Source organism: Nannospalax galili, unplaced genomic scaffold (genome assembly GCF_000622305.1).
Source record: "Nannospalax galili isolate Female #2095 unplaced genomic scaffold, S.galili_v1.0 scaffold995, whole genome shotgun sequence".
In the NCBI taxonomy this organism is placed as follows: Eukaryota; Metazoa; Chordata; class Mammalia; order Rodentia; family Spalacidae; genus Nannospalax; species Nannospalax galili.
This window is the reverse complement of record NW_008337291.1, coordinates 2,235,282-2,262,062: the sequence shown is the minus strand read 5'-3', so window position 1 is coordinate 2,262,062 and position 26,781 is coordinate 2,235,282. Positions and strand designations below refer to the sequence as shown.

Below are 26,781 nucleotides of genomic sequence, written 5' to 3'. Positions count from 1 at the left end.
TTTTTTTTTTTTTTCAGTTCCAGGGGTCTTTTGTATCACTATGACTGAAAGAACGTTACTTAGTGGCTTATTTCAACACACTACACTATAGTAACTCTTTTAATATTTTATTTTTTTGTTATTTTTATTTTATGTGTATGAGTGTATTGCCTGCATGCAAGTAAGTGAACCCATGTTGTGCAATGCCTGTGGAGGTCAGAAAAGGGTGTCAGATCCCCTGGAGCTGGAGTTACAGACAGTCATTAGTTGCACGTGGATTCTGAGAATCAAACCCGGGTCCTCTGCAAGAACAGCCAGTGCTCTTAACTGCTAAGCCATCTCTCCAGCCCAGTAACATTTATTTAGGTATAAGTTGAGCCATTTTTTGAATTGTAGAAGACTTTCAAAATCGGATCTTGGATCCTTTTACCAATTGTCTCAGAAGACTGCAGTAACACAACACCCCATGTGATGACTCCTGGAAACAACTAGATTTTTACTTATTTTCAGCACTAATATATACTCTGCTAGGAATGTATAAAACAGTTCTGTAACCTTAAGTCACTTAAAATTACTTTTCTTTGTGTATATTTTCCATCAACTACACCTGCCTTGAATTTTCAGTAATTTTGGAATCATACATTAAGTTACAATTATACAAAACATGTATCCTAAAGTGAAATCTTCAAAATGGTATTTATTCACTGAAATACAAGTGTCATTCTTGCTTCATTGTGACATCTCTCTATATTTAGTGAATTGTATTTCTCTTTATCTTTCCAAATACATTTCTTTCTATTATCTTTGTTGTTATGCATGTGCACACTAATGCATAAATCCACTTCCTCTACTTAGGTGAAATATAGCACTCTATTTGTAATACATATGTTCTCTTTATAGATTTATATTTATTCATAGAAAGACATGTTAATAGATGACATAAAAATATACCTATAAAAGTACATATATGTATGTATGTATGTATAAACCCTTCCCCATCTGAGATGTTTTCCTCCTTGAGAAATTAGATGAGTTTATTTTACAGAAAAATAAGAAAATATTGATTGAAATAATTTACATAAGACCAAGCTAAACATTGTTTACAAAGTCATTATATTTATATCTAATATTCACTTCAAATTTAATGATGGTCAGTTTCTCCAATTGTGAGCATTTTATTGATATTTTCTAGCAAAAGGCACACTGATATTTGAATTTAATTATTAGATGGATTCATATGCTGTATAGAAAGTAGAAAATATATAAAAAATGTTTCAATGTTTTATTTCTTAGACAAAATGAGATACATTGTCAAATACAGAAACTGTATCCCAAGCAATCAAGATACACTTACGATTCTCAATGACGCTCAAAGTCTTCACTTTGGTTGTATATGTTTAAAACATAAACCATATTCTTGCTCTGATAATAAAGTTGTGCTGAAGGAAGCACTGAGTTTTAAGAACCTTAACACATTAATTTTTGTAGGGTTTAATAAGACATGAATGTACCTTAAGGGACAGGCAGACCTGAGTTGAATCCTGACTCAGCCAATTGAACAGCTGTGTGACCTTCTGGAAAGTGTTTAACCTTTCTGCCCTTATTTTCCTTATCTATAAAATATAGATGTTAATAGTTCCTTGTAGGACTATAAGCAAGAAAATGACATGCTTTAAGAACACTGAAAATCACCCAAGGTCAATACAACTTATTCTTGCATAGCCAACAAAACCAGGAAACAACAGAAAATAATGGTTAAGTCCCAGGCTACCCAAGGTCAAAACCTGGCTATAGCATATTCAAACCATAAGCAGACAAGCTATTTTAACCAACATGTACCTTAGTTCCCTCATCTGAAAAGGAGAGGCTCTAAGAATGTCTTGCATGGAGGAGTGTTATCAAAATTAATTGTGTGGAGCTGGAGAGGTAGCTCCATTGGTAGAATGCATGTGTAATATGCACAAAGCCCTGGGTTCAACCCCAGCACCATATGAACTGGGCATGGTCATGTATGCCTGTAATCTTGGCATTCAGGAGGTAGAGCAGAAGGATCAGAAATTCAAGGCCAGCCTAAGCTACATAAGTGAGTTTGAGCCCAGCCTAGGCTATACAATACTCTGCCTCAAAAAAAAAATATTATATGTAATATTATAGTTCTCTCCTCCCCAAGGAAAGAACAACCATCTGTTTCATTCCAACCTTACATCCCAGTTACCTACAATAGCATCTAGCACATCATTAATTTTCGTTAAGTGTTCATAAAAATAAATTAGAAAACAATATAAATTGCTTGCATCTTTTATATAAAGGTTTTTTCAGGGGCTAGGATCATAGCTCAGTTGGTAAATGTTGCTGTGATGAAACACTCTGACCAAAAGCAATTAGGGGGAGGAAAGGGTTTGGTTCATTTTTCACTTCCAGGTCATAGTCCATCATTAAGAAAAGTCAGGGCAGGAACTCAAGGCAGGAACCTGAAGGCTTGCTATTCCAAGCAGTATTACCTCTGACTGGGGAACACACTCTCAGATGAGGAAGTACAACAGAAACAGTGGAGGATGCCACTAGCTGGCTCATTTTCTGGCTTGATCTCTAGCTTTTTAAATAAGCCAAGCCCACCGGTCTGTGGATGGTACAGCCCATAGAGGGCTGGGCCCTCCCATATCCATCATCAATCAACTGGCCTAGGCCAGTCTGATCTGGATGATTCCTCAACTGAGACTTCTTCAGCTGACTCTAGGCTGTGTCAAGTTGACAACTAAGGTTAAACAGAACAGTAAAGAACCTGTTTTACAATTATGAGGACCTGAGTTTGGTCTAATCTCCAGAACCCATGTAAAAAAATCCAGGTATGGCAGTACATACTTATAATCCCATCACTGGGAAACCAGAGACAGGCTGAGATTCTCTGGCCATCCAGCTTAGCTCAACTGGCAGGTCCAAGGCTGGCAAGACTTTCTGTCTCAAAAAATGAAAGGGATAGTAACCAAGGAGTGATGCCTGAGGTCTCTACAAACATATATGCATACACGCACACGCACGCACACACACACACACACACACACACACACACACACACACACGCCATTGTGGAAATTCTATGTTGTAGCTTTGTAAATGTAAAATGTCCCTCTCTGCATTTAGAACAAACCTGTCACTTCCTCAGACTTTATTAAATAATGGATATTTTCACCAGGAGTGTTGCCACCAAAGCCCTCTGCTCTCCTGAATTGGGCTTCAGAGGCATCAAAGTAGTGACTTCTACCCTTCTAGTCCACTGTTCAACCATTCACTCAGGAGAGTCTTCTGAGAAAGTCTGGGCCTGCAGAATGCAGAACCTATTCTAATCTATTAGAAAGACTTCTAGGATGCTTCCTGATAACATATCACAGGCTGTGGTGATTGTCTCTGAAAAGGCAATAGACTTGTAAGCACTATGAGTGTCGTGCATATGGGAAGTATACTAAATATATTACTACTTCACCGGGGACACTCTTGACAATAATGTGAATGGCTGAGGGAATAGAAATCAATTCTTAAAGTGTTCCTGACAACAAAGGTGACCGCTGGGCTTCAGAAAATAGTACAAAGTAAGATTGACTTGTGTGACTGAGATATTCATAAGAGCAACACTGCAGAAGTAGGCTGGAGATTTTTTTTAACTGCCTGAGATGAAAGGGAATGAGGCAGATGAGATGCAGACATCTCCTCAACCAGGGCAGGAATAAGAGGAACCTGGGTTCCAGTATCATGACCTGTCACACCTGAAGATCTCTACCTTTGTGCTGGGGCTCTTGATTTGAAATTCTCAAGCCAACATTCCCCATCTGCCTACCACTTAATGTTTACCTGAAATGAAACCATTTCTGGTTCATACTGCTTTTTTATCACCTTTTTCCCATTTGTCTTATAGCAAATATTTGATTCTAATTTTTTTAACTTTTTAAATTTATTTTTTAATTTTGTGTGTATGCTTGTATTGCCTGCATGCATACATACCCGTGTTGTGCGGTGCCCATGGAGCTCAGAAGATGGTGTCAAATACCCTATGGCTAGAGTTACAGGCAGTTCTTAGCTACCATGTGGGTGCTGGGAACAAAACCTGTGTCTTCTGCAAGAGCAGTCAGTGAATCCTCTGTAACCACTGAGTCATCTCTCCAGCCCCTTAACTCTAATTTTAATGAGCTTTGTCCATGTTGACTTTCTGTTTGTATTTGTGTGTGTGTGCATGTATGTGTTCATGTGTGAGTATGCCTATGTATGTGGAAGTGCAGGTACATGTATGTATGTACACCTGCATGTGAAGACCAGAGGTCAGAATCGAGTGTTGTTGCTCAGGAGTCATTCACCTAATTTTTAAGGCAGGGTCTCTCACTGGGACCTGGAGTTCACTGATTTGCCTAGACTTGGTGGCCAATGATCCCCAGGGATCCTTGTTTCTCTGTCTTCTCAACACTGAGATTACAAGCACAGGCCACCACACCTGACTTTCAGTGGGTTCTCAGAATCAACTTTACTGATTGAGCCATCTGCACAGCCCCATGCATGACTCTTGACTAATCATAAGATTCTTAGGTAGAGGAGACATGGCTCACTTATTTTTGTGTCACTCAGCCTACTGAACACAGAGTCAATCATTTTGTCTTTAATTATCATATTTTGGTTTCGGTGGTACCTACATAAAAATGGATCCTTAATTCAATTTAATAATATATGAATGGAAAATTTATTTTAAACCAAAGATAAAATTATAAATCTAAAAACTATTTAGCTCAACAAAATGGCCCAAGTTAGATCAATATATTCCAGGATAAGAGATGATTCAATGGTAAATCAAACAGGAGTATGATCCAACTGTGAACCAACTCATCCATTTATGCTGTTTTCTGAGTGTCTACTATGTACCAGACTGAAAGCATAAGCAGCTTAGATTTATTTCATAAGTAAGAGACATATCATGCTCAGGTTCAAAATTCTAGTCAGAAAAAAAATAAAATGAGGAAATCCAAGGATATATAGAGACCAACTAAGGAAAGTACAACAGTGTCAGAGGAGTCTGGGAGTGGGAAGGGGAATCTGGAAGACTGGTTATTTGTCGACTCAAGGAAAAAGGAGAAGTCTGGGTCATTTTAGCTAACTTTGATGACTCCTTGGTCCATGGGCTATTTTAGCTAACATCAATGGTTACATAATCTATGAAATAAATATAGTTGCAATTTGGAAGTGGTGGAGGTTTTCAGGACATTGAGTCATCATCACCAGGAAGATCACGAGTTCAAAGTCAACCGGTGCCACCCTGCCTCAAAAATAAAACAAGAGAGGGAGGAGGGAAGGAGGCATGGAGGGAGGAAGAAAGGGAAGGAAGGGTATGTTGACTTCTATGTGAATAAAGTGCATACCATAAACATAGCAGCTCTAACTGGCAGCAGGAATTAAACACAGGAAAAGATTACCACATTTCCATCTTGAGAAAGTGCATTCTGTCACATGCTACTACTGTTAACTAACAGGCCTAGAGAAAGATGAAAAGAATCCTCAAACACAATTGAATGAAAACTGCAAGGTACTTATTCCCTTACAACCCTATAAGCTTCAGCATAGATAATTCCCTGCTTTATTCTCCCCAAACATTCCTAAAAGTCCAAGCCTCCTTGCTAGCAGTAGACATATATACATAAGGACTATATCTAGTCACTTTTTTCTCATGAACTAAACAAAGAGATCTCAAGAACAGTGTAAAGGGTTTGCCATAAACACTTCGTGAGTACCACTCATTAGATGCAATGACTATGGACCAAAGAGGCAATCAGCATGTCAGGTAACATCACTTGGACCACTATATTTGTATATGTAACCACAGTGAGGATGGAAGAAATGTTCTCTGGTGGTCATAAAACACCCTCTGAAAGTAAACTTTGTCCTATGGGAAGTAAACATTCAGTGCACCAAATTCCATTTAGTGCCCTGAAGAAACCTAAGAGAATTCTAAATACGTAACTCATCTTTTATAGTGCACTCTATCATTGAAGCTGGGGAACAAGAAGCCAGATCTTCATCCTCCCAGGCCATCACAGTTTATAACTCAAAGAATGATGACTATTATCAAAGTTTTAAAGATTCCTCAGAAATGGCCTTTCTACAACTTCCCTTGGAAGCAAATTTTCGTCATAAACACACTAGTCATAAATTTCTTCCATATGTTTAACTTAAGTCCTTCAAGGTACAACCCTGACAACATCTTTCTAATGCAGTGAAAACATTCATTCATTACCATATGCACTCACTCATTCATTCATCCATTTCTTAATCAACAAATATTTACTGCATGTCATGACAAAGATATTGGCAACAGTATGAGAGACAGAGAATGAGAACTGAGGTCTGTTACTGGTTGGTATAGACACCTGCATTTTACTCTTTGCTTAGACCACTATCAGTAGCAATGTACCAAAAACAGCTTCCAATGTGCAGGAAATATGAGGATAGAAAAGAAGATGGACAGACCCAGGAGTAATCAACAAAATTTAGACTGAAAGAAGCTTAGAGTCAGAGGCTGTGTGTTCTCCAACAGGTAAGTCTGGAGGTGGAGGAAATGGCTTGGTGGTAAAGACTGCTTGCTGCTCTTGCAGAAGACACAAGTTCAGATCCTAAATGCCACATCAAATGGCTTACAACCACCTATCGCTCCAGCACCAGGGAATCTGATGCTCTCATGTGGCCTCTGCAGGTACTTGTATTCATGTGCACATACCTCTCACAGAAACACATAAATATAAACAAAATAAATCTTTTTAAAAAGCCAGACAGTTCTGAAAGAAAAGAAAGGGATGGAGGGTAAGCTGGAGGTCCATTTCTAACAAATGGCCAAGATTAAATTGAAGCATCCTATGATACATATTAAATAATAAACTACTATAAAACCAGAGAGGTTATTGTTATAAAGTTAGGATGAAAGTTACTCAGGAGAAAGCTCAGATTGGAAAGAGGCATCTGGGTGGCTGATACAATTTCCTATTCATTTCTTTCTCTCTCCTCATTTTGTGTGGCAGTGCTAGGGACTGAATCTAGTGCCTTATGCATCTTATGTAAGCACTTACCAAATAAATTTCATCCTTAGACCTGAGGTTTTTTTTTTCCTTGACCCAGTGTTAGTTATAAGGGTGATAACTGCAAGAGCAGTGAGTGCTCTTAACTGCTGAGCTATCTCTCCATCCCCCATGTCTGTATCCTTAATTTTGCAACATGTATGTCTTGGTATGGATGACTAAAATTACACATTCCTAGAGGGACAAGCAAAATGATGCAGCTGCTTTGGAAAATGATTTGGCACCTTCATATGAAGTGAAGAAAGTACTCTTTGGCTCAGTAATCCTATTTATACAAAAGACATGGAAACACCTATAAAACTTGCACATGAGTGTCTATGTTAGACACTTAGAAACTTATTCATTCAGAACTGGCAGAGATCCAACTCTCTACCCACAAGTGAATGAATAGCCAAATAGAGTATAGCCGCATGTGGATGCTTCCCAGCAATAAGGCGAAACAGAGCACTGGGAAACACAACACAGAGGTATCTCCAGAGAACCCTGCTGAGTAACAGAAGCAGATGTTACAAAATAATTTATAATTTTATTTATACACTGTTTTGGAAAACACAAAGCTACTGAGAGTGAAATCAGATCTGCAATTGCCTAGGGCTTGGAATGCAGAGAGAAATGAATCAAGAATGTGGAAAGATTCCACAGTTTGATTATGGCAGTGATGGCAAGAGGGTAAATGTTAAAACTTTCCAAACTATGCACTGAACAAGTGAACTTGTTTCCCCAAACTAAAGACTTTTGAGGTGGATACAGTAACACGGTGAAAGTTAAAACACATGGAAGCAAGCCTAAATCACTGGTTTTGTGTGTGCGCACGCATGCATGTGCACACACATGCACGCGCACACACACACACGCACACACACCTGCCTTGAGTGTTGTTCCTCAGGACATTGTATATCTTGTTTCTCTGAGACAGGGTCTTTCATTTTATCTGGAACACACCAATTCACTTACACTGGCTGGCCCAGAAGCCCTAGGGATCCACCTGTCTCTGAATTTTCCACACCATGGTTAATGCATGTGCCACCACATGAGGCTTATTTCACATGGGTTCTGAGGATCAAACTCAGTTTTTCATGCTTGGAAGTTAACCACTTTTACTTTACCAAATAAGCCATACCCTAACCCTAATACTGATATTTTTATTGGTGGCTGTTTGTTCAGAGAAATTGTTTACAGATGAAAATAATTAATGCCACTGAAGTTCTCTCTCCTAAGGGTTTTTTCTCAAATAGGTTCAAATAAATCCTAAAGCAGACATCAGAGTAACAGTAATGGCTGTGTTCATTGCAAAGTGTCTTAACTTCCTTTTATTGGTCTGGTTCCTTGATATTTAATTTCATTTGACCTCAAAAGAAGTTTTCATCTGGCATGGTAGTTTTCCAATTTAGCGTTCCCCAGTCAAGTTCCAAATCAGAAATGGTCCCAGCTCAGTCGCAAAGAGCTACATTGCAACTAAGCCTGGGTCCTAAGATGGTCTACTCAAACACCTCAATATGAGAAACCATCATTAGAAACTTCAAAGGCCTGGTTAGAAATGTGTAATTATTATTTCACCCAATAAATAAATGCATTTCATTTCTAACTCACTGTCTTCTAAAGAGCATAAAAAGCACTATAAATCTATAATGCAGTCCACTTTCATCATTTTACAGATGAATAAATGGAGACCTGGAGGTTGAATGACTTAAACAGAATTATTAAGCAAGTTGTAAGTGGGCCTGAAACACAGCACCAGGCCCAGGATAAGCCACAGCACAGAACAGTGTCTTTGCAAATGGAAACACACTGTAGATGATATTGTGAATACTACAGGAATGCCGGCAGAGAATGGGATTTTCATGCTGTCTATTCCACAATCCCTCCCTCCTCCCCTCCCCTCCCTCCCCTCCCTCCCTCCGTCCCCCCCACCCCACCGCCAGAGGTCAATCTTGGGTGTCTTTCCTCAAGAGGCATCCACCTCAGTTTTTGAAGACAGGGTCTTTTACTGGCCTTTTAGTACTATGCTACCTGGCCAGGGAGCACCCGGCACCCTCCTGTCTCCACATCCACATCCACATTATCAACAGGTGTCACCACTCCTGGCTTTTTGCCTGAGGTCTGGGGATTGAACTCAGGTCCTTATGCTTTCAGTGTAAGCATTTTACCTACTGAGCCATCTCCTCAGCCCAATATATCATAGTATCTTTTAAGAACTTTAGAAGAAACATAAGACAATGTTAACAGTTCTTAGAAATAAAAAATACAAAGGATTAGCAGAATGTTCCAGATTTGTTGAGTTATGGTCAGCAAGGCTGCTGAAAATGGCTTTCCTTTTATTTTCCATGTAGCTGCTTGCTTCTGTCTTTCCCTTACAGAAATGAGTTTACAAACTAGATCACTAAGATATAAACTCCTGACATGAAAATATGATCTATGTTATGTTAACCAGGTATTTTTAAGACGACACTAAAAATATTTTCTTCCATTTGTTGTAATTTGAAGAAAATCTGTCCTTCAACTAATGTTTCTTGGCCATTTCAAATCTGAGGTATATTTACACAGAGCAGCAGAGGAGAGGGACCCCATTTTTCCGAAATGTCTCAGGCAGAAATATTGCTAAGGTTGTGGAGATGGCAATTCCAATAAGCAAAAAATCACCCTCTAGGACATTATGGAAGAGTGGGCAAGAAGGGTAAGAGTTAGAGGAAGGGGAGGAGTGCTGTGAAATGCTGTCTTTTGAACATGACATGGCTGTACCCCATATCAACTCGTACCAGCTGTGGTTGCCTACACAAGACCTCCACAAGATCAAGCCAGTCTAAATTTCCACATGGGGAACAAGGGGCTTCTAAGGTCCAACCTCTAGGAGGAGCTATTGGCTGCTAATGGCTGCTGGGGGAGAGTGAGTCACTTTTCTTCAGGGATGTGGCCACTGGTAGGTTCACCATGCACGAGTAGAGGACTCCACACCCAAGTACACATGGGCAGCACTACCTGGGCTCAGTAGACCCTTAATAATAAAAATAATGTTAAGGCTTGAAGTAGGGAGAGAAATTTGTCAGTGGGTCCCAGGGGAAGTTGGAAGGAGATAGTGGAGGGCATAAAGTTTTAAAAAGCACTCTATACTTGTATAAAACTTTCAAAAATATGAATTATTTTTTCAAAAAAGAAAATTATCCCCTATACTTATTAGAAGGAACAGGAATTCAGGAGGGTCAGGCTCAGAACTGACTTAAAGTTCACAAAAGACAAGAAAATCACCCTCTACATTTGTCAGAAGGAATAAGGCATTCAGGAGAGCCAGCCTCTGAGCTGACTTAAAATTTACAAAGGGTCTTGGATGGGAACAGATATGCTAGGGAACCAGAAGAGACACTGATGAGCCAAAGGTCACTGGACAGCTTTTCCCATCTTATGTTTCATTCCAAAAGATGCAGAGAACATGATCCTCTATTTAAAATTAATTTTTATTCCTATACATGTATGTGTGTGTACATAAGCATACATGAACATGTTCATGTGGGTGCTCTCAGAGGCCAGAAGAGGGTGTCAGATCACCCCAGATCTGAAGTTATAGGTGGTTGTGAGCAGCCAGAGGTGGGTGCTGGGAACAAAACAAGTCTTTTGGAAGAGCAGGAAGTACTCTTAACCACTAAGCCATTTTTCCATCCTCAAAGATTTTCTTTTAATATGCCTGGCTGATACAGAAGCAGAAGTGAGTACACGGGTAGAACATTTAAGGGCATATTATCCTCTTCCATATCCACTTGTATGCCAGGTCCCTATAGCTTCCAAATAGGCAGCAAAAAGCAAACCTGAGGATTCTATAAATTCTTGAGAGCTGATAATAGGAACAATAATCCTTGAAAGAGGTAAGTGGTAAAAACCAACTCCATTTACAGCCCCTTGAAGTTCAGCATGCAGCCAACTGCACTTAAGCATGGTAGTCAATTGTAATAGGAGAATCTCCAATACAGTAAGCAAGGAAATAGCTTCAAGCCGGCAGACTAACAGCTCTGGGAAAGGTTGAATGGGTACAAAGAAACAAGGAGTATAGGGAGAGCCTAGACTTTGTGTGGGTGACTTTTACCAAGCCTAGCTAATGAGGCATGGCAGAGGACAACAGTTCCCCTTGCTTAGAGGCACAGTGCTTGCTATACACACATGGGAATGTTCCAAGGCCACAGAGAGACACTGGTTCTTGGTACATGGGTGTGATACTGTTTACTGACAGGAAATGGTTCATCAAATATATCTGCCAGGTGGTAAGGCTGCCAGACCAATTCTAATTTAAAGCGACAAACATATTGTAGCACAGAACTGTTATGCGATAAAAATAGACATTACTCTTATCTCTTTGCAATTACTGATGTCATCTGACTATTCATGTCTCAGCATGCTAACCCATTAACAAATATCAAGCCTGAATATCCTGGATCAGTTCTTTTTTCATCTACAGCTCTACCACAAATATCTGTTTTATCCATATATGTATGTAAGGCCTCTTTATTTGGATTCTGCATTTTTCTTTGTTCTTACTGTGCACACAATAAAAGTGGTCATTTGGTGATAAGACAAGGAGCTCTCAGGCTGGAGAGACAGCTCAGCTCGTAAAGTGCTTGCTGCTCAATGTGAAGATCCACCTTTGGATCTCCAGAATTCAGGTAAAGGTGGATGCAACAGGATATGTCTGTAATCTCAGATGGGAGACAAAGAGGACAGTCTTCATAAGTTCATGGGTCAGTTAGCCAGAAGTAAGAAGCACTGAACTACAAGAGACTTTGACTCACACAAAGTAGAGGTGAGGACAGACATCTGAGGCTGTCCTCTGAACATTACTCACCACATGCACTGTGTCATACATGTACCCGAACTCACAACATTTATGCACACATACACACAGAGAGAGATTTTTAAAGAACAATAGATTTTAGTAACAATTTATGAACTCACTAGACTGTTTCTTAAGGAACCAAGTCTAATACATGTGCAAATCATGTATGGTTTCTTTGAAATTAGTGCTCTGTGGAGTTGCTTCTTTCTTCAAAAATATATTCTTTAAAAGCCACTTATTTAAACTTAACATATTCCACCTAGATTGAAGATAATGGTCCTGAAAGTGCTCCTCTAGGTGAATTTAGCTGAGAGACATTTCATTAATCTGAGGTGAGATAATGAGGCTGGGTATTAACCCCTCATCATCTTTTCCTAGGAAGGAAGTCAGCACCCTAAACTTAGTTTACAGCACCCAGCGTGGCAGGCTAGATAAACACACACTGAACAAGCAACTAAAGGTTGGGGAGGAGTTTCAGATGGTTATAGGATTAATTAATTTCTTATTAACTATGCTCAGCCATGAATACTACTAGGCAATGGGTTAAACCACCGTCACATTTGTAAAACATCTTTGAATTACACCATCAATAATGAGACATGATACCATCACCTGCCTCTAAGAACGCCCTTATCAATGGGCTGTCTTGCCTGTGGGGAAGGCTTAATTTGAAAGCATGTTTTTGTTCCTATACTTTATACTTAATAAACTAAATATTGTTTAATAAATGGTGCAAATGCTGTGAGCAAGTGTTCTGTGCCTGTCCAAATCATCAAGACAAGTGATTACTTATTTATTGTATGTATGTGGCGGGGGGCATAAATGTGCAGGTGCCCACAGAGGCAAGGAGAGGGCACCAGATCCCCTGAAACTGGAGTAACAGGTGGTGGTGAGTGGTCCAATGTGGATAATGGGAACAGAACTCTAATCTTCTGTGGGAACAGCAAGGGCTCTTAACTGCTGAGCCTTTTCCCCAGTCCCACAATTTCTGATTCATGAGTTTAAAGCTAACTTGAAACCAATGGCTATATAACCAGTTTTGTAATTGCTCAAAGTGTGGACTAGTGCTAATCACCACCCCTAGTCACATGTGAGGAGGGAAGTTTGAAGTTCAAGGTTTGGTGGGGACCAAAACAGAAACACTTGTTCACATATGTTCATGGATTTTTATTAGCAGTTGATCTCACTATTCATTAAGTACAAATGTTCATGTTTGCCTGGTACCTTCGAAGTTCAAAGGCCACCAGGGCTACTAGCAAAGAGCTCAGCTGAAAGTACATCAAACCAGGCCCTGGATTGCTTCTCCTGACTCATTCACCCTGACATCTGAAGTCTCCCCCACAGCCCTACCTGCCCAAGCTTTTATCTTCTTTACTCACTTCCCTCTCTACCGTCTCAGTTCACCCATGAAGCTGGCTTCCGGAGTTCCTGTGTTCTGCTTAAAAACTCCTGGGTCTATCCTGTTGTCAGATAAACCAAGAAATACTTCTGCTAGGCTCACTCAGGCATTAGTGTCTTATACTTCTGTGCAGAAGGTTCATTAAAGGAATATTGGAGAGATAGGTGTGGATATGAGGAGGACTGCTCAGTGCAAAGTTGTGGACCTGAATTTGATCCCCAGAACCCACATAAATATTGGGAGGATTTTCTGTGCAGGAGAAGACAGGATCCTAGCATAAGCTGGCTAGCCAGACTAGTCAATTTGGTGTGTGCTCTGCTTTCAGTGAGAGACCCTTCCTCAGTAAATAAAGAGGAATGGAGGAAGACACCCAATAACAACCTTTGCCTCCAAATGTGCATGCATGCACATACATATGTACTACATACAAGTGCACCCCCACACATGCAAACACCCACATGCATATGGAAATTAAGAAGAAAGATGTGTACATACAGATTCTCTCAGGAACTTTCAGTACAATGGTTAACTTGAGTCTTGAAACTCAGCCACTAGAATGGTTCTTGTTACATCAGATCCCTCAGATATGAACCAGTATTCCTATGTTAGGATTATGTTAGGAAATTCAGAAACTGCTTAACTGTTCTGATATGTGAGATATCAGAAGCAGTTTCATTTACTCTGCTTGTACACTGTGAACCTTTATCTGATGTATCCCTTGGTGATGTCTATGAGGGGGTCTGTCTACATTCTACTATGAGCTCGCTACAGAGCTAGGAGTAGGAGCTTAGGTGATTAGACAAACATGACCTACTTCAGATGTTTTCCTTTTACACCTGCCAGCCAGGAATAGCAGAGCTTAATTAAATTTCCATTCTTAGAAATCATGTTGGTTATGACTATAGTTAGCTCTGACAGTATCCTCTTGTAGTCTTCGTTCCTGTCTTTCTTTGATCAGCCCTTTTGTAAGTTTATTTACTATTGTAAGCCACCCCACATTCCTTGAGAAAGCTGCTTACTAACTTGATTTTAAATACCCAGCCCCAGGTACTACTGCATGTAAAGTGAACTAGTCAACCCAGGGGGAAACAGGATAACATTATGAATGTAAAAGTTTTAAATTCATGGATGGAAAGATGGCTCAATGGTTAAGAGCACTCACTGATCTTGTAAAGGTCTATGGTTCAGTTCCCAGTACCCATGTCAGGCATTGCACAACTGCCTATAACTCTAGCTCTGGGACTCAGATACCTTCTTGCACCTGCAGGCACTTGCACCCACATGCTTATACACAGACACATACACAGACACATATACATAATTACATACATAAAGGCAAAATAAAACTTTAAAATGCTTTAGATCCAATATAATATCTTGAATCACTAAATAAATTATTTATATAACCACTGAGGTGTCAACCACATTCAAAGGTGATGGATTATATGCATATTTGTCAATACCGAGAAACTGACAAGGACTTAAAATAACAGAACTATACAAAAAAACACTGTTAGCAATACACCCAAAACTAAAATTTGAACTGTAAGTCTATCAAAAATAGTTCAATGATCTTTTCAAATGATTATGCAATTATCTGTTATACATGCCCCCCTCCGCCAGCTAATTTCTGGCTATAATTGCAGTTGAACTTTTCAGTTTCGTTGAAGCCCTACATAAGAAAACTCCTCACAAAATATCCTCACAAAAGCAATATGGAAAACCAACTGATATTTATTGTACATATAATTATCTTCTCTTTCAGGCCAGAATAGAGATTGGACTCTTGTATAACTCAAATCTGTACACGACTGTCATTTGATTTACAACCAGTGACCTAGCATCACCTAGCATCATATGAAAATAATTTACTGTGTCTTGTGTCTCCCATCATGGAAATCAATAGCTTGAATTTAGAGACGTCTCAATTAGATAGTGTGAAGAGCAGCCCTGCCCCCTTCCTTCCTGTCATTAAAATGACAAGGACTCCCAATAAGGCTTCTTATAAAGTTAGTTTGGAGAGGGGGCTCTGTTATTACCAGTTGGTATACATAAAGTGAGAGTTCACATCAAAGGGGTGAAGAATTGAAGGTAAGGTGGTATGAATTATAGCTTGTGAAGGGTGGGGCTTGGATATGATGGAATATTGATTGGTGCTTTTCTATAGCACCTGAGTGCTTTCATGGGTTTGAGGAGTGTGACAGGATATTAAACTATGATAATGAACATAAATGAGTCATTCATCCTTCCTACCATGTTCTTTGAAGAAGCACCCAAACAAAGGTCATGATCAGCTATGGTGTTAGACATGAGGGAAATGATTTCAAGACTCAAGTTAGGTCTCTCTTCACAGCACATAAAAAAAATTAAGGTAGAGCTGGGGAGATGACTTAGTAGTGGGCAAAACAACGGTCACACAAGTGAAAGGATCTGAGTTCAAATCCACAGAACCTACGTAGATAGGATCAGATGCTGAGCACATGTGTGTCGATTCCCAGTGCTCCTATGGGAAGATGAGAGGAGAGACAGAGGAATTCTGGGAAGCTTGCAGACCAACTAGCCTGGTGTTTCCAGCAAAAGAAAGCAAAGAGATTCTGTCTGAAACCATGTGGGAAGCGAGGACCAACAAACATCCGAGGGTGTCCTCTGATTCACAAGAGCGCCATCAACACCCCAGGGGGCCTTCTGATCCACACAAGTGTCATCACATTCGCATACCCATATTCACACACACAAATATGCACACATAAAAATAAATAAAAAATTAAACTGTTATTATAAAAAACGTCATGATGAAGTTCTGCTATTATTCAGCACTGATAACACAGTCACATAAATCTCAGTGATGAGGGAAACATAAGACTGTGCTCACAGTTTAGGGCAACTTCTCAAGCATGACAGCCTAGGATAATCTCAAGGTATAAAAATGAAATGAGGGGCTGGAGAGAGGGCTCAGCAGTTAAGAGCACTGATTGCTCTTGCAGAGGACCCAGGTTCAATTCCCAGCACCCACATGGCAGATGTGAACCATCCTTAACTCCAGTTCCAGGGGAATCTGAAGCCCTCTTCTGACCTCCAGAGCATTGCACACCACCGGTGCACTCACGTACGTGCAGGCAATACACTCATACACATAAAATAAAAATAATAAATTTTAAAAATTTAAAAAAGCGAAATGAATTATTTTTCTAATATAAATGGTTAACTGTACAAATAAAAGTGAATTGTCCTTACAGGGGACCTGTAAGTAGACACAGGTCTCTAATGCACAAGTTTGTTATTTTCTCCATTGTCACTTCATTAATTCTAATATTAACAAGTTGAACCATCACCTGGCCTGTTATTAATGTAATTGCAGTTCGAAGACCGTGTGTGGAATTAAATATAAGAATTACTTTTTCAAAATCCTCCTTTCAAATTTTAGTTGTATCTTTTTAAAGAAAGGAACAGCAACTACAAGTGGCGGGAGGTCATAAACCCCAAGGGAGAACATATTACTGCCGCTTTTCTAAACCAAACCAGTATAATTTCTAACTGAATTCTAAATGAATATTCTTGTACCCACAGAAAAGTGTAGCTTTCACTCCTCCTCAAGGAAGCTCCTTTTTGCAATAGATGAACACCTTCACAGAGATACATAACTGGTCAAAATGCAGAGACTAAGTGACTATATCATTCCTAGCCCTAAGTGATACATCTATAATTCATTCCTATACCTAAGGCTCAGGGAACATGATGGAAGGGGGTGGAAAGATTTTAAGAGCCAGAAGACCAGGACACCTGCTACTAGATAGTCTTCTAAACATGACATTGGAGACATAACAAAGAGATCTCAACAATATGGCTTCCTAAACAAGACCTGCATAATGACACCAGTTGACAAGCCATTGTTGATGGGGGAAATTTCACAAGATCCTGCCTCAAGATGAAGAGCTACATCCAGCCAATGGCTGCTGAGAGGAGAATGAGTTTTCTACAGGAACAAACTCCCTGACAGGTCACCTAATCCCAAGTGGTCAGCTCTAAACACATTTACATAGGAGCAGTGTTGGAGGAGGGAGAGAGAGGGGTGGAAATGCGGTAGAGACAGTATTACATGTGAAATTCTTAGAAAGCTAAAAAAAAAAACTAAAAATATTTTTTTTGAAAAGGAACCCATCATTCTTTATTTTGGGCTACTCATAAGAATAAGAATTTGACAAATGATTACATTCATATATACCATGGTATAATAATAGTATTGTGGTGACCAACAAATTTCATTATTCTAGCTGACCATAAACAGAACATAGCCACAGACCACAGACCCATCACTACCTTATAGAAAGACACCTTGGAAAGCTACCACGGAAGGAAGACAATCAGTTTTAACAAAGCTCAACTATAGGGTATAAAGAAAAAATTCCAGAAAATTGGTCCATCTGTAAATAGGATGGCTTAGCCAGAATAGATCAGAATGGTTAGGAAGTTCTCCAAACACAACAAAACCTTGTATACTAGAAAGGTAATCCAAGATGTGATTGGTGCAGAGAGTGCCAGTCCTTGGGAGCACCACACTCAATAAAGAATAGTACCTGGAGAATCGCTGCTGCAGACTGCGCATCTGGATCCTGTTGCACTCTGACTCAAGAGTCACCTCCCGCAACCGCTTCTCACTCTGAAGACGCAAGTGTCGCTCTTCTTCCAACTCATGTATCAGCTTCTCATGCTGTGAAAAGTACAAAGCAATGGCTTTGAAAAGATATTTAAGGCAAAGACCTAAGTAGTAGCAAGTGCTGGCTCCTAAGAGCTAACCCAAGTTTCCTATCCATAGTTACATATCAAGTTATATAAAAAATTTCTAGATGAAGGGTAAACTACAGGTTTACTGAGAGAGACTCTGTCTCAAAAAAATAAGGTGGAGGACGTGACTGAAGAAGATGTTCCAACATCAACTTCTGACCTCACATGTGCCAGCCTGTGTGATCACAGAAACCAGAGGTAAAATAGTTTGAGTTCTGGATGGCTTGACTCTGATACTTAATTTCCTAAACCAAGACCTCTAAACCAAGTGGTCTCTTATAAGGAAATATGAGCCCAAACTCAAAGCAAGAGTCATTCATATATTAAAGCATCATTACTGATTCAAAATTACTTCAGCCTTTCAATCTCTGGCATATGCTTTGAAGGAAATATCACTAGTTTCTTAGAAGGACCAAGGATTTCAAGTTAATTATATCACAGCTTCTCAAACTGTGGGTCCTGACTCTGTATGGGGTTGCATATAGAGGGGATAATAAGAATGTGGGGATTCCAAAAGTTTAGAAATAACAAAAAGTTTCTGAATGCACAGCAACCAACATTTAATTCAAAATCAAACACCTAAGGAATCCAAGATATTTTTGACTCTGAGTTCCCATGTTCCATTACACAATCTGACTGTAGCCTTGGCTCTGAACACACAACACACACACTTCACTGTGCAGGTGGTCACACCATGCAATGCCAATGAACATGGACTCAAACACCTCAGCTCATAGTTTAAACTACTGTATGTATAAATCCTGATGTTTTTACTATAAACACAAAGTTATCTGGTCTTCTAGAAGCACAATGCTAGAGTTACAGAGAACAAGGAATCTTATTTTCCTACCACCATTCCTCAGCATGTAAGTATCAAATTCATATATTTGGGTGTTATATTGTTAGAACGCTTGATTTTAAAAATTGCTCTTTGAACTGCTGACTTATATTTCCTATAACAGTAGTTCAGTGAAAGTTGGCTTGGGTTTAGGAACAGAACTTCTAACAGTTTCTGAAATAACCCTAATTATATTTCTATTTTCTACTGTGTATTTATGTGAAGCAGTGTACTCAGCATTGCTGATTATAAAATCAAAATATCGATTAACCCTGAAAAATACTGAAAATACTCTGTCTCCTACTGTATTAAATATTTATGCAAGAGTTTATGTTAAAAAACGACATCTATCTCATTGCAATGCAAATTTACTTTCATTTTTTTAATAAATAGTAAAATTACATGTACATTGAAGAATTATTTTAAAATAAATTGCTTTATGATTTATGATCAGTAAATGTTTGATTTTTATATACCAATATACCTGGGGTCATGTACAAATGTCTCAGTCAAAAAGGGGTAAATATTGAAAAAAAATGAAAGTAGTCCCAAGTTAGAACATAAAGCTAATGAGAAAAATGCTCAAGAATTGTTTTAATTTTGTCCACTCGGATTTTCTGATGTAAAAATAGGCAAAACCACTCACTGCCTTTATAATTTCACAGAACTAGCTGATTTTATGAATGGGCAGGAGTGATTGACAGGCCTCAAACAGATGGTCCTGCACACAGCTCAGTTCCTCCAGATAATACCAACTCAGTTACACGAATGTCATCTTCGTTCTTTGTGTTTTGTTCTTTTTTAAGATTCATTTTATTTTTAGGTGTGGGGGGGTGGGGAGGGTACTGTGCCTATGAGTGCAGTGTCCTTGGAGGGCACAAGAATATACTGCATCTCCTGAGGCTGGAGATACAGGCAGTTATGAGCCAGCTTCTGGGTGCTGGTAACTGAATCTGGGTCCTAGGCAAGAAGAGCAAGCACTCTTAGCTGCTGAGCCATCTCTCCAGTTCCCTGTGTTTTGTTCTTATTATTGTATTTATGAAAACATACCATGTTGCGCTGTGGTTAATGCTGCCTAATTGAAGACTCTGAGCACAATTCTATATTAAGGACCAAGTATACAATGGTTCACCATGAGGGTCATGAGCTCCTAAGTGGGGAAGAAGAGAAGCAAGGATTTCCATTTTGAGATTAATCAAATGCTGTAACTCTGTGGTACAGATAAACATTGAGCATTTGCAAGGGGCATACAAATAGGGAGAACAGTGGTTCATTTTCCCCAGCTCTAAATTATGAAGGAAAAGTTATCTTGAGGACCGTGAAGAAAACATTAGACTGTAATCTAGAAGTAGATCATAATACTCTGAAAATACTTATCTGTCTCCCTGCCTCTGGGCCTTTAACCATGTTCTTGCATATATTTAAAAGGCCCTTTGAGGGCTGAGGACCTGGTTCTATGGGAAAGAACCATTGCTGCTAAAACTTGAGAATCTGAGTTTGAATCTATAGTGCTCACATAGTAAGTGAGGTCTGCATATAAGCCAGTTACTTCAGAGCTTTGGGAGGCATAGAGACAGGAGCTTACTGATCACCAAACGAACTCGGGGTTCAGAGAGACCCTGTTTCAAGGGAATAAGGCAGAGAGGGGTAGAGCAGGACAACAGGCATCCTCTGGCATCTGCTCATGTGTGCATAAACAAATTTATCATGCACATAAACACACACACACACACACACACACAACTATCTGTCATTCCCCAATGGACAGACAAGAGCTGCTTCCAGGCTCTGATTTCAGTCGTGTCCTTCCAGAACTTTCCCCTGTCAATTCATATTTATTTCAGTCCTGAGTTCCCATAGCACCTACTATGTTCACTGATTTTTCTATTTTTATTTTTCAGAACTCTCCAACTGGATAAACACGTGTTTGAGATAAGGACTATCCCTTCTGTGTAAATATTCTTTGTGTTTTTAATATATTACCTAATCCATGATAGTACCAGAAATATATTTGCTTACTGAATTTGGAGCTGGCTTTTTGCTAGGTCCTAATAGTACCTGTGCCGGATAACTTTAGTGTCAACTTGACACACCTGGGTTGAGGGAGCCTCAACTGGGGAATTGCCTCTATTGGACTGGCCTGTGGCCATGTCTGAAGGGCATCTTCTTGATGAGTGCTGTGGGAGAGCCCAGTCCACTGTGGGTGGTGACACCCCTGGGCAGTTGGGCAGGGGTTGCATAAGAAAGCAGGCTGAGCAGGGGCCAGGGAGCAAGTCAGTAAGCAGTGATCCTCCATGGCCTGTGCTCCAGCTCCTGACTCCAGGTTCCTGCCCTGAGTTCCTACCTTGGGCTCCCTGATGAACTGTGACCTGGGAGATGTAAGACAAATAAACCCTTTCCTCCCCCAAGTTGGTAGTGGTCAGAGTGTTTTGTCACAGCAATGGAGAAACAAACTAAGACAGTACCTTTTGAACCCTGACAATCAGTTACCTTTGTTGCCGTCAGTGCAAATCAGAATCAAGTCTTTATCCTATCCTTTTGGAATTTAACATCTTGAGCTTTAGAAAACGGGAAGAAAAGTGTTTGTGGGAGAAACATGTGTTAGTTAATTCTCTGCAAAGAATTGGTTTAAATGGTGAATTTTATATTGCTTCATTTTTAACATAATAAAGTACCCCTTTATCATTGATCACATACAACCAACATTCCTTTATGTACTAACTTATTGTATAAAAGGAACATGGCCTTACTACAGATTTTGCAAGAATTCACTCTGATTCCAGAAAGGGTGGGGGGGGCTGGAGTGGAAATGCCATGTGTGAATGCCATGTGCTATAAAGGAGGTCAAGTTTTGAGAACAGCAAACTTCTTCACTTCAAAAGTAAGCAATAATGGCTCCAGATGTAGCTTGCCTAGCATGCTGGAAGCCCTGGGTTCAGTCCCCAGCACAGCGCAAACTGGATGTAATGGCACACTCCAGTCATCTTCACCTTAGGGACATGAAGGAAAGAGGATCAGAAGTTTAAGGTCATCTTTAGCTATATAATGAGTTTGAGGCTACCCTGGGCTACATGAGACTATCTCTAAAAACAAAACATAACATTGTGTGATTCATATACTGTCACACTGAAGTGCCTGATCTCTAATAGGAGAATCTTTTCCACATGAATAATCCTTTTGATTCAGTTTGTTGATGCTTTTCCAAATGTAGAAACACAGACACATCATACAGAAGGTTCTAATTAAAACTATGAGGGTGGAAGTTGTTTAGTTAAACATATTCCTTTCAAACAGCATTCCAACAAATCCATCAAAGTTGACAGTCACACACAGTCACACACACGCACACACACACATACACACACACACCTATTTTCCAAAGACAAAAACGTTTTTACTCAAATTAAAACAAAGAAAAAAAAAGATGGCAAAAGAGAAAAAGACTGCATCCATGAGCTGGCTGGATTCTGGGTATGCATTGGTTTGTCCATCAAATGATCTGATTTTTCTCCTACAGGTTTGTACAGGAGCTTTCACAGCAGGGAGGTTCAATGACACAATCTCACAGCACAGTCTTAAAGCCAAATTAGAAATTCTGAATTTCTATATCTGTACAGACTTCCTCATTGATGTTCAAAACACTAAAGATATCTCCATGTGTTCACCAATCAAGTTCCAACATACCTTGGAGCATCCTAAGATTTACAGAGCCCCAAAATAACCCTTTTAATTCTCTTATTATCTGAGAATCTAAACCTGATAATTGGTTTTATTCCTTAGAAGTCTATAAGCAGGCTTCGGAGACGGATGAGTCCGTAAAGGGCTTGCACTACGAGAGAGGACATGAGTTTGATCCCTCAGGAACCATGTAAAAAGAAGTTAGCTGGTTGGGAAGAAGTCAGAGACAGGACGATGGTTGGGGCTTAGTGACCAGTGCACATAGCCAATCAGGAAGTTCTAGGCCAGTGAGAAGCTCTGTGAAAAAACAAAATGGACAGTATCTAAGCTGAAGTTATCCTCTGGCCTCCACATACATGTGCACCCATACATGCACACACATGCACGCACACAAAGAAGTCTATAGATGGGCACATCAGTGTAAAATTGAAAATTTTTTCACAAAAAAGCTAGTTTTGGGGGGGAGGGTCTTTTTTTTTGAGACAGGGTTCCCCTGTAGCCCCAGCTGGCTTGGAACTCACTATGTAGACCAGGCAGGCCTTGAACTCACAGAGATCTGTCTGCCTCTGCCTCCCACGTGCTGGGACTACAGGCATGTGCCACCATGCCCAGCTTTTTTTTTTTTTGGTCTTTTAAAAGCTAGTTTTTTTTAATTTAAAAACTACCAATTTCTATCAAACCAATGTCAAATGGATCTAAATTAAGCTGTACTTATGACATCTAATTGCAGTCCCATTTCTGCTTTTCACAAAAACTGCGATGTATTTTTCCCTATAAAGCCCTCCGAATTCAATATCCCCATTAGTTATGAAAGATTCAGTCATCCTAGAAGCCAAGAAACAGATAAAGAACTCAGGCATTGATTTTTTAAAACCTGTACTGTTGGCTGTAACAGAAGAATCAGCATCAGATTTTGTAACGCTCAGATAAAAACAACACAGGATGTATCTGCAGTGCTGATAACATCGCCTGAGAGAGACAAAGCGTTCATTCTAATGAAAAAGAGATGCAGAGCATGGTCTAAAGAAACTGAGAAGAGAAAGAAACGGGTGAATCAGATAACAGAGAGGAGGGCAGGGAGTAGAGCTAGAGTGGGCAGAAATTTCAAGGGTAAAGAGGACAGATAAGCAATTGGATGGGTCTCAAAATATCCTCAATGCCAAGCTGGAGCCCTACAAGAAAAGCCACAGGTGAGTCACATCATATGACTAACTAGCAAAAGAAATTTCTGGGCTTGGGAAATGTCACAGTGTCTAAATTGTTTGCCCCACAAGTGTGAAAGCTGAAATTAGGAAATTTAGATCTCTGGAGCAAGATGGCTGATTAGACTAAGCTACAAGTTCTGGTTGTAGTGAAGGACCCTGCCTCAGTAAATAAACTGGTGAGGGATGGAGGAAGACACCCACATAACCTCTAGCCTCCACCATGTGCCGGCACACACATGAACATGCATATACACCTGTGGGGAATGCACATGCACGTGTTTGTAGATGTGTGAGTTGTACATGTGTGTAAAGGCCAGAGTATAACCTAAGAGGTTTCCTGGTTTATATATTGAATTCTAGGCCAACTGGGGCTACAGGGAGACTCTGTCACAAAAACAAAACAAAACAAAACAAAACACCAGGTGTGGTGGCATGTATTTGTAATCCCAGCACTGGGGAGATGGAGGTAGGAGGACCCCCTGGGGCTTTCTGACCAGCCTTTCTAGCCTACTTGGAGAGGTCCAGGCCAGTGAGAGACCCTATCCCCAAAATCAAAATAGAGAGCAAATGAGGAAGACACTCAAGATTCACCTCCATCTTCCACATGCACATGCATTTGTACACACACACACACAAAGACTGATGTATATTATAAAGGCCCAGTACAAAAGATTATAATAGATGATAGCTTCACAAAAAGATAAAATTAAATATTTTTATTGCATAAGTCAACAATCTTCATTACATATCAATTAGGGCTCTGAATCAAGAATAAAACAGTAATAAATTCATAAAATAAAATCGAGAAAATTTAGTTTTAATGTTATCATAGAACTGGAAAAAATAGAAAGGAAAATGATATGTGAAAATGTATTCACACTTTTTATTAGTATAAGCATCTTGATTCCTGTAGGAAAGATGTGAGGCTAATCAACTGGGTTGTCATATTGGTTCTCCCATGGACTTGCTGGGTAGTCTTAGTGAGATGGATCATCTTTATTCTCAACTTAAGAGGAACTAGAAGCTCCTAGGAGGCAAATTTCCATACATGACGGTGAAGGAGCTTCTAGATTGCGTTCATTGAAGTGGGAAGATCTACCCTAAATGCAGGCAGCACCACCCCATGTGCTGGGGTCCTGGACTAAACAGAAAGAAGAAAGTGAGCTAAGCACCAGCACTCATCTCTCTCTGCTTCCTGACCACAGATGCAACTTGACTAGCTTCCTCATGATTTTGTCTGTACCCTCAAACTGTGAGCCAAACTAACCCTTTCCTTACTTAGCCTGTTTCTTGTCAGGTATTTTATCACAGCAAGAAAAGTAACATATTTGTGAAATACACTTACTCTCCCTGAAACTATGTCTAAAGGAGTTTCCCCCCAATCCTCATATTCTATGCACTTGTGAAATTAGCCATAACACTAGCAAGAAAATCTTAATTACAAATGATACCAAGGCTATCAAGAGATGAGGCATAATACCTTCAAGATGGTATGTATGTGTACACATATACTAGGTCAGGGTCAGTCAGAGCATGGGTGTACTATGGTAATGATTTAAGGGGACTGACTTCCTGGTTTTGGATAAGTGAGTAAGTGGCATGGTAGTTTTTAAAAACCAAGGATATGGTTTATTTTGGTCAAAGGAAAGCAAGCAAAGAAACATTAAAAGGTTGATGTTCCATTGGATACCATGAAGGACAGTAAGGGAACAGACTCTAGAGGGAACACAGGCTATGTGAATTTGAAGGAGAATAACCAATGCTAATTGATATGGGGGCAAGAGAATTCATCATTGGCGTGAAATCCAGAAGCAAGAACTACTATGAGAAAGCAAGACTGGCTTGTGTTATTTATGACTGCCACTCATGAGCAATGATTCCGTGACTTGGAAAGGGCCATTCTACAAGGGTTTCTGACTCACTGCCTTTCTGACTTCAGTAAACTTCCAGAAAACCATTTCTTCACAAGTCATTTAATATTGAATGATCATGGGGCTGAGCAATGAAAGCAAGTCCTTGACTAGTCAACATAGTGGGTAAGAAGCCTGATGTCTATACCAGCTGCCTAATTCAAACACTCTTTACCACACTAGTCTTTTGAGTTTATTTCATCCAAAGGCTCACTTCTCAGCTTAACTTAGCAAACAGCTTCATTTACTTGACCAGTGGGCTCTTTTATAAGAAGTCAATGATGCATTCTTCTACCCTGGTTGCGGATCCTTCTCAGTTGTCATGTTAATTGATCACAATTACCAGTAGGTATTAATTATTCTATCCTCTTGGGAGTTCTTGGAAATCAGTTTTATTAAGTACCTTCATACTTGATGGAATGCTTCTTAAATTCCTTTTATTTACTTAGGAGTCACTATATTCCATAAATAAAAGGGATAGCTGTAGTTCCTCAGCAAATTTGACTTGCAGTTCTGTACTCTCAAACACTTTTAGGGTGGTTTCAGTTTTATCTTTGCTTCTTTCGCTTCACCACCATTCTGTTTCTTTTCTGACTATACTGCACAATGATCAATATGCTCAATGAAGAAGGATGTGCTCTGTTGTAGCTTATTTGGGTCTCATGTCAAACTTAGAGACTCTCTATTTCTTTGTTCATTATCACACAGGATTCAAAGTTTCATGTTTCCTATCTTCCAGTCTTGAATTTTAGGACTTCCTGTTAAGGATAGCACCTATGATGCCTTCTCAATCTTGATGTCTGCCACTTCATGTCCTTCTAATGACAGTGTATTCTACTTTCTTCTTGACTTTCTTAATCATCAAATTTTAATTATGCATAATGGTTTATTATAACATTTTCATACATATATACTTTGATCATATTCATGTCCTCTTTTTCCCCTACCCAATGACCCCCTCTGATATTTCATGTCTTTTTAAATTACCCATTGAGTTTTAAGACGGCCTATAATAGCATAGATGAAGGGTTGCTTACTAGAGCATGGGCAACTTAACAGAGGCTAGACCTC

General features: G+C 39.6%; 1 protein-coding gene across 8 annotated transcripts in view; it reads right to left on the bottom strand.

Annotated features, from left to right (window-relative positions):
- Nucleotides 1-26,781, bottom strand: part of Nckap5 (NCK associated protein 5) — a 1,008,915-nt gene that overhangs the window by 526,132 nt on the left and 456,002 nt on the right. For all 8 annotated transcript variants that reach the window (XM_029563242.1, XM_029563241.1, XM_017797976.2 and 5 more), the window contains one exon: nt 17,872-18,005. In XM_029563242.1, the coding sequence (XP_029419102.1) occupies nt 17,872-18,005 (134 nt within the window). The remainder of the gene's footprint in view (nt 1-17,871; nt 18,006-26,781) is intronic.